This window comes from Excalfactoria chinensis, chromosome 8, assembly GCF_039878825.1.
Source record: "Excalfactoria chinensis isolate bCotChi1 chromosome 8, bCotChi1.hap2, whole genome shotgun sequence".
In the NCBI taxonomy this organism is placed as follows: domain Eukaryota; kingdom Metazoa; phylum Chordata; class Aves; order Galliformes; family Phasianidae; genus Excalfactoria; species Excalfactoria chinensis.
Window position 1 is genome coordinate 15,227,670 of NC_092832.1, and position 13,969 is coordinate 15,241,638.

The following is a 13,969-nucleotide window of genomic DNA, read 5'->3' on the forward strand; positions in this document are numbered from 1 at the left end:
CGGCGCCGCGCCGCGGGCAGTGCCTGCAGGAGGCGGTGGGAGCCGGGAGGCTGCCGAGCCGCTGCACCCCGCCGGGCGCCGGAGCGCGGTGCCCGCAGCGGGAGCACAGCTCAGGTATTTGCGTCAAAGCCTCCGCTCCGGGCTGCGAGGCGGGGGCCGAGCGCGGGGAGCCCCGCGCTTCTCTCCCGGTTGGGTACGGGGGGGCTGCGGAGAGGAGGCCCCGTGGCGCTCAGCCGGCTGCGGGGCGTGGGGAGAGGGCGAGGCGCGGTGCGGTGCTGCAAGGAGGGGACGGGCTGTGTGCGGCGATATCCACGTGGGATCGGAGCCCGCGTTGTCTCAGCCTGCAGGCTGGCTGGGAAACGTGCCTTATGTTTGTCTTGAGTGTCTTCTGCAGCTGATACCGTGAGGTCAAGAAGTACTTGTTTTGTTATCAGGTGCATGCACTGACAGCAGCTCGGCGGTGGCAAAGCATGTTCGTGTGGAATGTGCTGAGAGGAAGGTGCCTGGCAGCCCCCCTGTACTGCATCTCCGGTCGGTGCGGCCTCGGGGAACCAGGGCAGGGTTGTGCGGGGCTCATCTGTCCCCATCCCTGCTGGCTGTGTCTGGCTGCTGGTTCCAAACTTGTCACTTGACAGCTGAGCTCCTCGTGATGCTTACCATTATCTTCGGTCTTATTGCCAGGTTCATGAGCACCAGTGGTTTACGTTCAGGTTTTTATGGCTGTAGCAATCGATATAGTGGTGCTAAGTGGCAGTTAGTTGCTCAGGTGATGTATCTGAATTGCACTTGGCACACTGGGGCTCCACTTGGAGTGAAGAATGATGCTACTGCTGACGTCTGAGAAAAGCACTGTTTGTCTTGAAAACTGCATTTCTGTTGGGTACTGGACAGCTGATGGGCAGCTGTGTGGAACGCCAGCTGCAGAAGGAGATACGTGCCCAGAGCACCACAGAGAGGCTTTGGTGCTCTTCGAGACAGGAGGAAGTTAGTCACAGTGTCCTGTGTATGTGGTGCTGGTGTTGGGAAGCGAGAGGGGAAGAGATTTTCCATAAGTGACTGCATCATTCCAAAGGGACAGAAATTCCATTTCTAATTGCATGTTAAGTTACCTGTATGGGTTCTGCCTCCAGGGCGTGTGCAGCATTACAATTAGCTTTTAAGCTCAGTGTAACATGTGGGTACCTTCACAGAACACAAACAGCTCTGGGGCCCAGGTTGTCAGCACAGGCTGATCTAATGCTTCTGTACTGATGCTTGCATGTTTTCCAACCACCACAGATGTTTGTCGTTTCAGCAATGGAGACTCCTGAAGTGGCTGTAAGCAGCTGTGGTGTTCCAGAGGACGAAGGGCTCTGCAGCTACAGACAACACCTGTTGCTGCCACAGGAGCTGCTGGTGGAAGACCAGCTCAGGAGGAAGCTAAAGTTCTTTTTCATGAACCCGTGTGAAAAATTCTGGGCCCGGGGCAGAAAACCATGGAAACTTGGGATTCAGCTGCTCAAAATAGCAATGGTTACCATTCAGGTGAGTACTGTGTAAGCAGGGAACTCAATCCAATGGATACAAATGAGGGGTGCAGATGACAAAGGCTTTTCCTTGGCCTAGTGTGTAGGGTGAAGGAGGATGGACTGCAGAACTGCCTTGGTCTCACAGGTGTAGTGTAGATCTCAGGATCCTGGGTGATGTACTTAAACTCTTAAGTTCTCTTAAACTAATGATTGAATAATAGATTTCCTGAGAGTGGAGATGAAAGGGAACATCTTTAAGGATATATCTATATATATATATTTTCACCTTTTCTCCTTTGGTTGTTATCTGCCCCATTTTACAAATATAAATAATGTTTTACGGTGGAAGATTCTAAATAAGATCTGAACTTCTCAGAGAAACAGAGAAACTCTGTCAATAGGCAATTAAATTTTTGTGCTTTTGATTTGCTAGAGCATTCCTGTGTGTCTTCAACACCCAGCTTGCCCACAGACTGCTTTAATGTCTTTGTAACCACTGAGTTATCCTTATCAAAAACTAAATATCCAGTTTGCCTCACGGCCATAAAGCGGATCCGTAGACTGCTGGTTCAGACTTACCTCTGATGAGTTTATTCGCAATACTGCCAGGCGCTAGCTGTGGAACAATAGGCACTAAAGAGAACTGTGAGCTCCTGCAAACAATAGAGCGCATTCTTCTGGGAGCATTTCCCAGCCCGGAGAGCAGCTAGCAGGGTTTTATGCTGACTTGATGAGCTGTTGCAGTATGTGACGGCTCTGAAGTTATCCTGTTACAAGCATCATTTTCATCTGTTACTGTCAAGGCATCTTTTGCTCCAACCTGAGATTTTATTTATTTATTTATTTACTTGCATTCTCCTCAATTTGCCTTTTCTGCACTGGAGTCAGGACTTCAGAGTGAGGTCTGGTCATGTCTTGTCCTGCCTATTTCTCTGAGAAACACTTGGGTTTCCTAAGGTGAGTTTTATTAGTGTCAGGCTGAAGTAAAGATCACGTGTAACAGGATATGGGTAGATTGAATTTGAGATAGTATCCTTTTCTTTGTGAAAATGCAAGTCCTTAGCCAAGAAGCTGGTCATTGTGTTAGAGGAACATTTCTAAAGCCCATTGAATTCCTTAAAGCTTTCTTTTGACTAGCTCTGAATAGCAGGAGTAGCCTGCATGTAAGTGCTGTGTTTACCAGCATGATGAGAGTAACTAGCTGTTTGTAGGACAGATTTTGTCTATTAATATGGTAGCCAAATTTATCTTTGAACGGGAAATGTAAATGTCTTTTACAGCTGGTGCTTTTTGGATTGAGCAATCAAATGGTGGTTGCCTTCAAAGAAGAGAACACTATTGCATTCAAACATCTCTTCTTGAAAGGGTACATGGACAGAATGGATGATACCTATGCGGTATACACACAGACAGATGTCTATGACCAAATATTCTTTGCCATCAATCAGGTAATGCAATGTATACATGCTCTTTACCTGGGTACACTTTCTTCCTCTTTCTTCTTGGATTGTGTCTGAGATCGAATGCATATACGTGTTGCTTAATACTAAAATACTGGCTTGCTTCCGTACTTGGTAGAGGGAAAGGCTTGTGTCTCATCTATTGTTTGAGGCACTTGTTCAAACGCAGTTGCACCTTAGTGCATGCACGTGGACTTTCATGGGTCAGTCCCCAGCAAGAATCAATGTACTCCTGCCCTTCTGTTTTTCTTGCTGTGGGAGGCATATTTCCTCAGTGGCATTAAAGTAGTTAACACAGAGTTAAAGGGAATAGGAGTGGAAGGCTAAGAAAAAACTGAAATTACTCAGATCTCACTGTTTTTCCTATACCATAAGTCATTAAGAAAAGAAAGTTGAGTAGTGTTAACGCTTTAGATAAAGCCATTTCTGGAATGAACTGGTGGAGAAATCTGCTGTTTTTTTCAGGAAAAGAAACAGACTGTCATTACCAGAGCACTGGATTTGTGCAGGCATCCCTGGAGCTAATGAATAGATTTTGTTCTCAGTGAGCTCCTTGGATTTTAGCCAGAGTGTTTTGCAAATGATGAATTACACTTTCAATAAGGATTGTAAAAAGAAAAATAATAAACAGCAAAAAGGTACCTAGACCCAGATCCTGCAGTTCTTGCTTTTGTCAGATACCTTAAGGCAGATGTGTCCAACTCGTGGCCATCAGGCAGCATGTGGCCAGCCACAGCTGGCACTGCAGCCACCCCCTGTCCTGCACCATCATGGCAGTGGTTCTGCCCCACCACTCTGCGCAACCATCACTCAGCTCCAACTGAATATCAGTGCAATATTTACCCCCTCTGGGCTAAAGCTCAGACATAAGGATGGCTTCAAAATTGCTAAAAATTAGACAAATATTGCCTATTGGGGACTCCATCTTCAGTCAACATAAATATATTAAATGTGAATTTTCAGATAGAATGTACAGAAAAGAAGGGGACAGGCTCATACAGATCACCTCCACTGGCACAGATATTATGAGTGTGGCATGAAGTCTCCTGCTCATTCCTGCTCATTGCTGGTGAAAATAATTATGTTCTTTGTATCAGTTGTATTTTCCACGGAAATAATTAAGAGGCATTACTTTGGGAGTGACCTTTGTAGATGCAGCCCTAGAAAATTCCTCTTTACTCCACACAGCCCCGGCAAGCCAAAAGGTTGTACACCTGTGCTTTAAAGTATTCAAAGGCTCAGCTGTAGTGTGGTGAACAATTCCAAATTCTCTAGATGACCTTTTAAGTAAAAAGAAAGGTTGTGGCGTAAATCAAAACTCTTGTGGGTTTTGTTTGTTTGTTTGTTTTGGTGTTTTTTAGTTTGTTTCCCAAGAGATCAGTAGTTTTGGTGCCATCTAACTTCGTTAATCTCTTTGTTCTGAACTTTAGTACTTACAGTTGCCCAACATTTCTGTTGGAAACCATGCTTATGAGAAGAAAGGAGCAGAGGAGACAGCTCTGGCTGTATGTCAACAGTTCTACAAGCGAGGAACCATCTGTCCCGGCAATGACACCTTTGATATAGACCCAGAGATTGTGACTGGTGATGAATCTAATCTTCTGTGTTATTTCTTTGGGTGGAGGGACCCTACACTTAAAGATACATTCTTAGTGAACATCCAGTATTGTATAGTTGTACCAAATGATCTGTACTGAACTTACTACAAGCCAAAACTGGTAAAAAAAACTACTGTGCAACTAACCTCACTTCCAGGGAAACAGCCCTTTTTATCTACTGTGCAAAAAGTGATGCTGTTAGCACAATGACCATCTAATACAAGGCTAATTTCAGGAGCCTTCCCAGTGAATACATGCTGAACAACTTGGCTGGTGATCAGAAAGCCAACGTATTTGTAACTAAGACTCCAAACTGACTCGCCACTTAAGTGTGCTATCTTTACTGCTCTAGTCAACTGCACTTCACAGCCTTGGGAGTGGGAAGGGCAGATTACAGTTAAAGAGCGTGATAACCCTTGAGATATTATTGTGGGTACTTATCCATTGCAGACTGCTTGTATATTGAGCCAATGATGCCTTTAGACAACAGAACAGTGGGAAAGCACAATTTGAATTTCACTCTGGATTTCCACAGGTAAGGAGGAGTAAGTACCTCCTGCATCGGTGTTTTTGTGCATTTTCTTTGCAAAAAAACTAACATGAGACCCTGTTCCAGGCTAGTGGCAGTGCAACTCATGTTCAGCCTGAAGGCAATCAACCTCCAGACCGTTCGTCACCACGAGCTCCCTGACTGTTACGATTTCACCCTGACGGTACACAGATGTCTGCCCCGTGTCTTTCAGTTCAAAAATGAGAAACCACTCGTGCTTATTTACTATATGCAGTCAGTGCAGATGTTTTCTGAGGAGTGCTGGGTGTCATTCAGTGTCCTTAGTGGAGTCCGGATTACTCTGCCTTGAATTAGTACCCTGTAAACTACTCTCAGGTGTTACTGTAGGTTAAGCTTCGGGCGCATCTGATACAGTCCTCATGTGCTTGTTCAGGTTACAGTTTTGTAATCTAATCCTGTTGAAGTATGGGAAGAACACGAACATCTTCTCTTTAGAGAGATGTTTCTAGGAATGTGTTGTGGGGTTTTTTTTGTTGTTTTTTGTTTGTTTGTTTTTTTTCAGACCACAGGGATGTGGGGCTGTACATAAAAAAATTCCACCTGTATTTTGGTGTTTTCTTAATCAAGTAATGCCAGATTTGTTTTTCATTTTGTCAACACTAGATTTGAATAATCAGGAATTACTTTAAACTTAAACAACTTTCATCACTTCTGCCTGAAGAGAATTATTCTGAATTATTGTGCAAACTTAGCAGTACAATATGCTAAATATATAATGTTTTAACAGTCACTTTTAATTAATTCTTTGTTACTACAGATAGTGTTTGATAATAAAGCCCACAGTGGAAGAATCAAAATCAGTCTAGACAATGAGATAGAGATCAGGGAATGTAAAGACTGGCATGTTTCTGGATCAAGTAAGTGACATATCTTCAAATTTTCATGTGAAACTAGCATAATGTTTGTTAACCTTTTTTTATGTAAAGATGAGGCACTATTGACATACACTGTCTAATAGGTACTCTCTAAATCCTGGTTGTTGGTTTGTTTGTTTTTTTTTCCTGAAGAATTGTTCTTAAACAACTGTGAAACCTTGTACCATCGATACTGTTGCACTGAAGTGTTTTCATCATGGTTTTGGCTATTGAGCTTAAGCTGCTCACTGGTTATGGCAGGCCATGAAGCATTGCTCTAGCACCAGGCAACGGAAGGACATGCGATAGTGGTGGAAAGTTGAAACTGATTCACTCTTATTTCAGGACTTAACAGCAGGCAGATAAGGAAGCGCTGTTGCTAAGGGCTGCTAGAGTGAAATAGCTGGAAATACTCCTGATAGCTGCTTAAACATAGTTTAGTGTGTATCTGAGTCTAACTGAGATGAGCAGTATAGTTGAGTATCTATCTTAAATAGTTGATAGTAGGAGCACCCTTTGTTGGGAGCTACAATCTCCAGTCAAAACTTCGCCAGAGGTCTTTGTAGATTAATGAATCTCTTTGAACACCGGGAGCTGTGCAGGACTTTAAATTCCACTTGTTTTTCATATATTTTTATTTTTTCCTGGTGGAGGAGATCTATTTTTCTATTTGGCTGCTTTCTCTTTTGCTATACCTGCATTAGGAAATTACCTTGTGAACAGCTGATATTAAGTAAAGGAGAGTTATTTTTTTAAGGTCCTAGCTGGAATTAATACTGTGAATTTAATGAAGTGCATCACAGAGGGTGAAACACACTGTTTAAGCAAGCGTGTAATCTGCTGAACAATCAGCCGGCTTTGTTTGGTGCCGTGTTATAAATGTACACCAGATGGCATGCTACCTCTAACCGATTACTTGTGCAGTAGGATAAGGTTTTGATAGCTGGCCTCTATAATAATCCATATTTGACACTGGTGTAGATAGCCTCAGTTACAGTTTTCAGTATCATCTCCTGAAGTACCCTGTACTGTTTTTTGAAAGCCGAGGAAAAATACAAAGGCAGCGATGTCAAATGCTGCTGTTCTGAACTATGCTGCAGAACCATCTTGTTTGGCACCAGTACATGTATTAGAGACTTCTAAACAAGAAGAAGGTGGGCTTTTTCTGGATAGTTGGTATTTTTGTGATGTCAGCTAGAATATTGGCATCCCATTTTGGAGAGCTGCTGCCCATTCTTTCAACCTTAGCATTAATTTTCTTCAATTTTTGTTTCTCAAATGTAGTAACTCTTTAAGCATTAAGAATCGAATCCTCATACTAACCCCATCTAGATTCTGCTATATGTTACGGATAAAAAGAAGAAAGATGTATAGCAGTAGTTTTGCTGCAAAAATTGTCCTTAATTGATCAAGAATGTTATTTTTAGTAACAAAAGAGATGGGGAGCTCATGTCTAGTTCAGTGTTGGTCATAGCTATCTGATAATGACAGAAGAGCCATCTGATAGTCAAATTCTGTTCTGGAAGAGAAGATATGTATTGTAAAATTACTGAGATTTTTTTTTTAATTTTTATTTTTTAAATACAAATGTTGTGGCTCAAAGGGCCATTCCAGTGCTTGCAAAATAGACAAGCTCTACCTCCCATTCTGCAGCCTTGCAAGATGCATTCACACTCTGATATATGACATTTTTGATGTGGTGTCAACCTTTCTAAACTAACTGGAGTGGTATTGGTAGTGCAGTTATACTCATGCGTCTCTTGGAAATGTCAAGTAAACTTTATTGGGAAAAATGCAAGGATTTGTCTTAATTCATATAAATATAGCAAACATCAAAAACTGATTCATACTTTAATACTCAAGATGAGATGTATATGATTATACACGTAAAACATGTATGTTTTTGTTCCTGCAGTACAGAAGAATACGCATTACATGATGATCTTCGATGCTTTTGTCATACTGATCTGTCTGAGTTCATTGGTCCTTTGCACACGATCAGTAGTCAAAGGAATTCGTCTCCAAAGAGTGGGTATAACTCTTCCCTTGGAAAGTCTTTATGTTTTGCATTAGTCTAATTAACTTTTCTTTCTCTTCCTTTCCCCCAGGAATTTGTTAGCTTTTTCCTATATTATTACAAGAAAGAAGTATCTTACAATGATCAGATGGAATTTGTCAATGGCTGGTATATCCTCATTATGGTTAGTGATGTCCTAACTATTGTTGGATCAACTCTCAAAATGGAGATACAGGCCAAGGTAAGATACTTACACTGCTAGGTGGAAGCAATGCTGACTGCTTCTGTCTCACCTAGGTTTAAATCTCTGAGGTCTCTGGGATGGCTATCTTCTGGTTTCCAGCATGTACAGAACGCTCAGCCACAGCCTGGTTTTAAGCCTTCAGTTTCTAAAATAAACTTACAACAGAAAATAAATAAATATGAAATGTTGGGCAATGAAAGTTGCAATATGTTATGCTAAAACACTGTAGTATTCTAATCATGTTGTTATTTTTTTTTTTTACTGAATCTATATCAGACTTTGAAGCATAGCATTGCAACACAACAGACTTTGGACCGTAGTGATGAAAGGACAGAGCTGAAATCAATCTGGTGACTGCTTGATTATCACACATTGCTCTATCTTACTTTAGGAGCTGTAAACTTAAACGTAGAGAGGAGCTGAGATGAGAGAGAGGTTCATGCTCACTCACAAGAGGTCCATTCTCTCACAGAAAGTAGTGAACACTTTTTATTCAGGTTACCTTGACCAGTTGTGAGCATTTTGGAGAAGAGCTGCAGTTCATGGGACAGGATGTAGAGTAACTTGGATGAAAGTGGACCAGGATGTACAGACAGAAGAAATGCATATACATGAAACTCTGGTTAAAACTAATTAAAAGCTAATTATTCTTCTCCTTGACAGCTTCCTGCACCTCACGGGTCTTTGCTACACAGCCAAATTCTTCTTTGTGTTTACCTGAACACTGCTGACATCTTACAACATTAAATAAATAAATAAATAAAAATAAAAGCTTTATCTACATACTGGAAGAGCTGTTTTTGCTCTGTAGTTCTAAAATCAGGTTTACACTGTACGTTGTGGTGTGGTAGAGAAAGTCCGAAGCTAGTCTGGGGAATCTGCTGATGCAGTTGCAGCAGATTGCAGCAGCAGTGTCTGCAGATCTGGGAACAGCATAAGGTGTTTTCAGGGCCACACAGCAGGACCTGTCGAGTTATGCACTGAGGAAGGGGGGTCTCTGCAGCTGCAGTCCAGCTGTGCTGCTGGCCCATCAAATAGCACTTATCTCATGGTGAGAATCTGGTTCATCAACAGTAATTTTTAAAGGCATGTGGAATGAGTAGCACTTTGAAAGTTCCCTTACTCTTTGGTGGCACTTCTGCCCTCTACAACATATTGCCCCAAACTAATTTCTAAGGAAAACAAAGTTGCTCATTAGATTTTTGCAGTAACGAGAGTTGCAATTTAAAACCTGGCATTTGTTATAATACTTGATTTTTTTCTATTTTTATTTTCTTTCCTTTAGAGTCTGACAAGTTATGACGTCTGTAGCATACTGCTAGGAACATCCACTATGCTGGTGTGGCTTGGAGTCATTCGCTACCTAGGTTTCTTTCAGAAGTATAATGTAAGGATCTCCTGAGATCTTCATGCTGTTGGTATTTATTCTGATTGCTGCTATAAGACAACAAGAAGAAATGTCGGGTTGAATTCTTACTGTTGGCATTGCTTTCTGCAGCTTCTCATTCTAACTCTGCGAGCAGCATTACCCAACGTCATGAGGTTCTGCTGTTGTGCTGCTATGATCTATCTAGGCTATTGTTTCTGTGGATGGATTGTACTGGGGCCATACCATGTGAAGGTAATATACTCAAGATTAAAAATACAAAGTGAATAGTGTAATAGATTCTAAATAAATGAGAGTTTACTACTGTTGTCTTCTAAGTTTCCATGTCAAGGCTTCCCTTAATACAAAAATCACTCATCTTCAACATGATGCTAATGTTTGAATAGCCTGACTGTCACAACGTGGTCAGACTTCCCTCTCATTGTGAAAGCAGTGAGTCAGGAGAGGAAGCTGCTGTGACTTCCAGTCATATGCTGGGAGTCCTGAGTGGTATTTTGAGAAACAGTTTTGATCTCTCCGAACACACTATTATCAGACTAAAACTTTGGGGATATTATCCTATTTTAAAGTGAAACTGGCTTATCAAATAGCAAGAGTTTACAAAAGAGGGGATTGATTGCTTTTGTGTATAGGAGGGGACAAACTTTGCTCATTCCATAAGTACTTTCTGGTTAGTACTGCATGTTGTCGTGCTCTGGGTGTACAATGTTCAGAGGAGCCAGTCAACAGCCATATATCTCCTCAGGTTATGTACAGTCTAGGGCCCCAAATAAAGTGGCAACAAATGCCCTTGTCTTTTTCAGTTCCGTTCTCTGAATGTGGTTTCTGAATGCCTCTTTTCATTGATAAATGGAGATGACATGTTTGCCACTTTTGCAAAAATGCAGCAGAAAAGTTACTTGGTTTGGTTATTCAGTAGAATCTACCTCTACTCCTTCATCAGTCTGTTCATCTACATGGTGCTAAGTCTCTTCATTGCCCTCATTACAGATACATATGAAACTATCAAGGTAAGCATGAACTCTTAACATTTGTTTGGGATAAAAAAGACAAGATTGGTGCTATCAGGACTTTCATCTCCCTTGATATTTTGGCTTGTGGTGCAAGCCAGTTTTATGAATGAATGTAAAAGCTATTTGTGAGGGCATTGAGTGACTGCAAGAGATTTTTAATTCTTTCCTACTTCGGTTTTCTTATAAGCCTGTCTGATTTCTTCTCCTAATGGATGCTTATTATCAACTACAAAGTAGGAATTTCACATACAGTTCTCTGAATCTTCTAATTTCATGCTTGAATAATACATGAAAAGTGTTCTGGGGAGGCAAGTCTTGCTTTATGTTCTTAATGTATTGCTTTAGGTTGTTCTGTGCTTTAGCCTTGTTCAAGGTTTAACTAAATATCGATTTTTAGCACTACCAACAAGATGGCTTTCCGGAAACAGAACTTCAGAGATTTATATCACAGTGCAAAGACTTACCAAACTCTGGGAGGTACAGATTAGAAGAGGAAGGTTCTGTATCTCTCTTCTGTTGTTGTAATGGTAAGTATCCATGTAAAAATTATACATTAATGTATACACAAATGCAACACACCACAAAATATCCCTGGTGTAATGTTTATGAAGCATACCTGTTTTGGGGGGACAAGGAAAAAATAAAACACTGCAGTAATAAGAAACTGTTTGTAATGCTCTGTAATGAAATGTTTGGTTTAAAAGCCTGACACTGTTGCCACTGCTAAAACACGCCACCCACTGCCTCACTGTGCTCACATCCGCTGTTTGGTTCCCATAAACATTCAGCAGGCATCAATGAATGTCAATGGGTGCCATATTTTCCACATTGAGGAATTCAGGGACACACCTTTGCTTTGTACAGGCTTCCATGTTGGTTGCCATTCTGTCAGACTGCTCCCCTGCTGCCATCTGTCACACAGAAACAAAATGTAACAGCATATTGGTGGGAAGGCTCAACCATTACTGCCATCCTACTGACATCCGCCTGACACTGTGGGCCGACATAATAAAACAGGAGGCATTACTTTTGGAGCAGGCTTTGTAAATCCACACAGTAACTTGGAAACCCTGTATGCGTCATGTGCAAATATTAATCCTTTCTGCACCAACAGCTGGGACTTGCTGAACTCATTCTGCGTCCTCTTACCCACTTCTCAATTATACTCTCTTCAGGGGGTTCCAAACGTAGATGCCAGCAGGCCAGTATCTTTTTGAAAAAATCATCTTGCAAAGGTTTTACAATAGCACACAGTTTAAAGTATTATTGTCACAGCACTTAGAGGGTGACTGCCTAACGTCCACTATGGAGAGTGTAATGCTTCAGTTATTTAACACTCTGTTTCTTCTGGACTACCAGTTGCAGGATATGTGGTTTATGTTTAACCCGGCTGGCTGCAGCTCTGCACCTTGCTTGCAGAAGGGCCCCTTGGTGCGGGAGCCTTAAACACTTGCAGCTTCCTAAAAAGATCCAAGACCTTTGCGTCTCCTTGCTATGGGCTTTTCTGGGTATGATGTGTTGTTAACTGTCACATATCTGTGAAGGAGAGGAGATGGGGGCATGTTTTGGAGCCAGGACAGAGCAGAGCCTGCAGCGACACCGCCTAGAGCTGAGAGCCCTTGTTCCGACTGATTGCCTTACTTGGGATGAAAGTGTGGGATGAAGTGGAGCAGGCCTTCTTGCTCCTGGGTAAAGGGCGCTGATGTTAATATTTCCTTTTCTGTGCACATCTCTCAGTGCAGTCAGACAAGAAACTCAACACGAGGCAGGGACCAGGACTCTAAAAAAGCATTTGAAAGTGAAAACCTGGTTACTCTCAAGCAACTTGTTCTTCAGGACGACTGGGCAGTCCACAAAGCTGTGGATGCAAATGGAGCTGCAGGCATTGAAGTACCTGGTTTTGGAGTCTTATTTCCTAACTGATTATTTAATTATTTTATTTTGGTGTCAAATGTGATCCACGTGTGCTCCTCACACTATGCACATTAGTGCTCCAAACTGATTATATCTGGAAGTAGCATGATTCTGTCCTTAGGAGCTAGATCAGGGGCTGACTTTGCAGTTGCCTAGAATTAGTGGACATTGCTCCTTCAGCTCAGTTCTGTGTCCATCTAGTCTTACTTTGAAACAAATGATCTGTGGGAAGAAACGAGTATCTCAAGTGGTAAAGATGATATGGCTTCTGTTCCTTTGATAGTCCTCGTGGCCCTGCAATACACATGGGGCTCCTCCTACATCTTTCACATGTTAAAAATGTTTTACGATGGTTCGTGGTAGTTTCTTACCAGGCAGATACATAATTAGATAGTTCAGATGCATTTAAGGGCTTCTTGTACAATTGAATTTTGGTGTGTGCACCTGATGTTTTTCCCCCTCTCTTGCGCAGGTCCTAGTGAACATATCTGATGGTCTGTGGGAGCATACCATGGAGGCTCTGAAGCAGCACACGTTGCAGGAAGTAGGTAGTATAGAGCTGGTGGAAAATCTTACACCCTAAGTCTAAATGCTTTTCCCCAAAACCAGTGTAAACCTGTGGCAAAAGCTTGTGATACACTTACAGCCTTTCTGGTCAGGCGCTCTCACTTCTAGCTCAGGTTTGTTTGTTTTTTAGCTTTGTTCTATTTGTTTCCTCAGTTAAAATTTGCTAGACTGCAAAGGGCATTAACAAGCTGTCTGTGTTCAGACTTGGCTAGACTACATGAGCAGATTAGGAAGGCAGTAACTTTCAACATGAAGAAATAGTGTCAAATAGCAGTGACTTGGAGCATCAAGCTAGTCCTCAGTATTGCAGGCATTCTCTCTCATGCAAGGAGTGAACTAAAGCAGTCTGGTACCCTCAGCAGTTTTTTGTTTGTTTGTTTGTTTTAAATATGTAATATTTGTGAAAATAAATTAAAACTATGAGATTTGGTGGAACTTGTTTCTGCAGACAGTACAGTGGATTGATGTACAAGCCATTCAGATATGGCTCTGAGCATCAACTAAGTATTTGTATAATGAGAATATTTGTATGATTTACCATGTGAGGAAAATAGCAGTCTCCTTTCAGAGAAGCGAGAACATGAAAGGCTGGAAATGAAGTTGGAGGGGTGAGGTGAGTGAAGAGATGTGGATGGTTCACACCCAGCCAGAGCCCCTTACAGCATTCTGCTGTGCAGTGTGCTGACCTTAAATTTTTAAAGGAATAGTCAGGCAGGAGCACTTTCAAAGTATATATTTTTAGTAGAGAACTTCCTTTAGTGTTCCAGTCTGTAAACCTGGACTAAAGTAAAGACATAGACTCTGAGAGTCACATCTCACCGCAGTGTGTGTGAAAT

General features: G+C 41.9%; 1 protein-coding gene across 1 annotated transcript; it reads left to right on the top strand.

The window, feature by feature from the left end:
- Positions 1-786: 786 nt before the first annotated feature.
- Positions 787-13,921, top strand: LOC140255427 (mucolipin-3-like). Its single transcript, XM_072343016.1, is given in 14 exon segments — positions 787-1,280; positions 1,282-1,524; positions 2,789-2,956; positions 4,399-4,552; positions 5,017-5,101; positions 5,183-5,279; positions 5,895-5,994; positions 7,907-8,019; positions 8,100-8,249; positions 9,538-9,639; positions 9,751-9,873; positions 10,443-10,649; positions 11,050-11,179; positions 13,039-13,921. Coding segments are annotated over 14 exon segments (1,722 nt in total). The 5' UTR covers positions 787-1,250; the 3' UTR covers positions 13,059-13,921.
- The last annotated feature ends 48 nt before the right edge of the window (positions 13,922-13,969 follow it).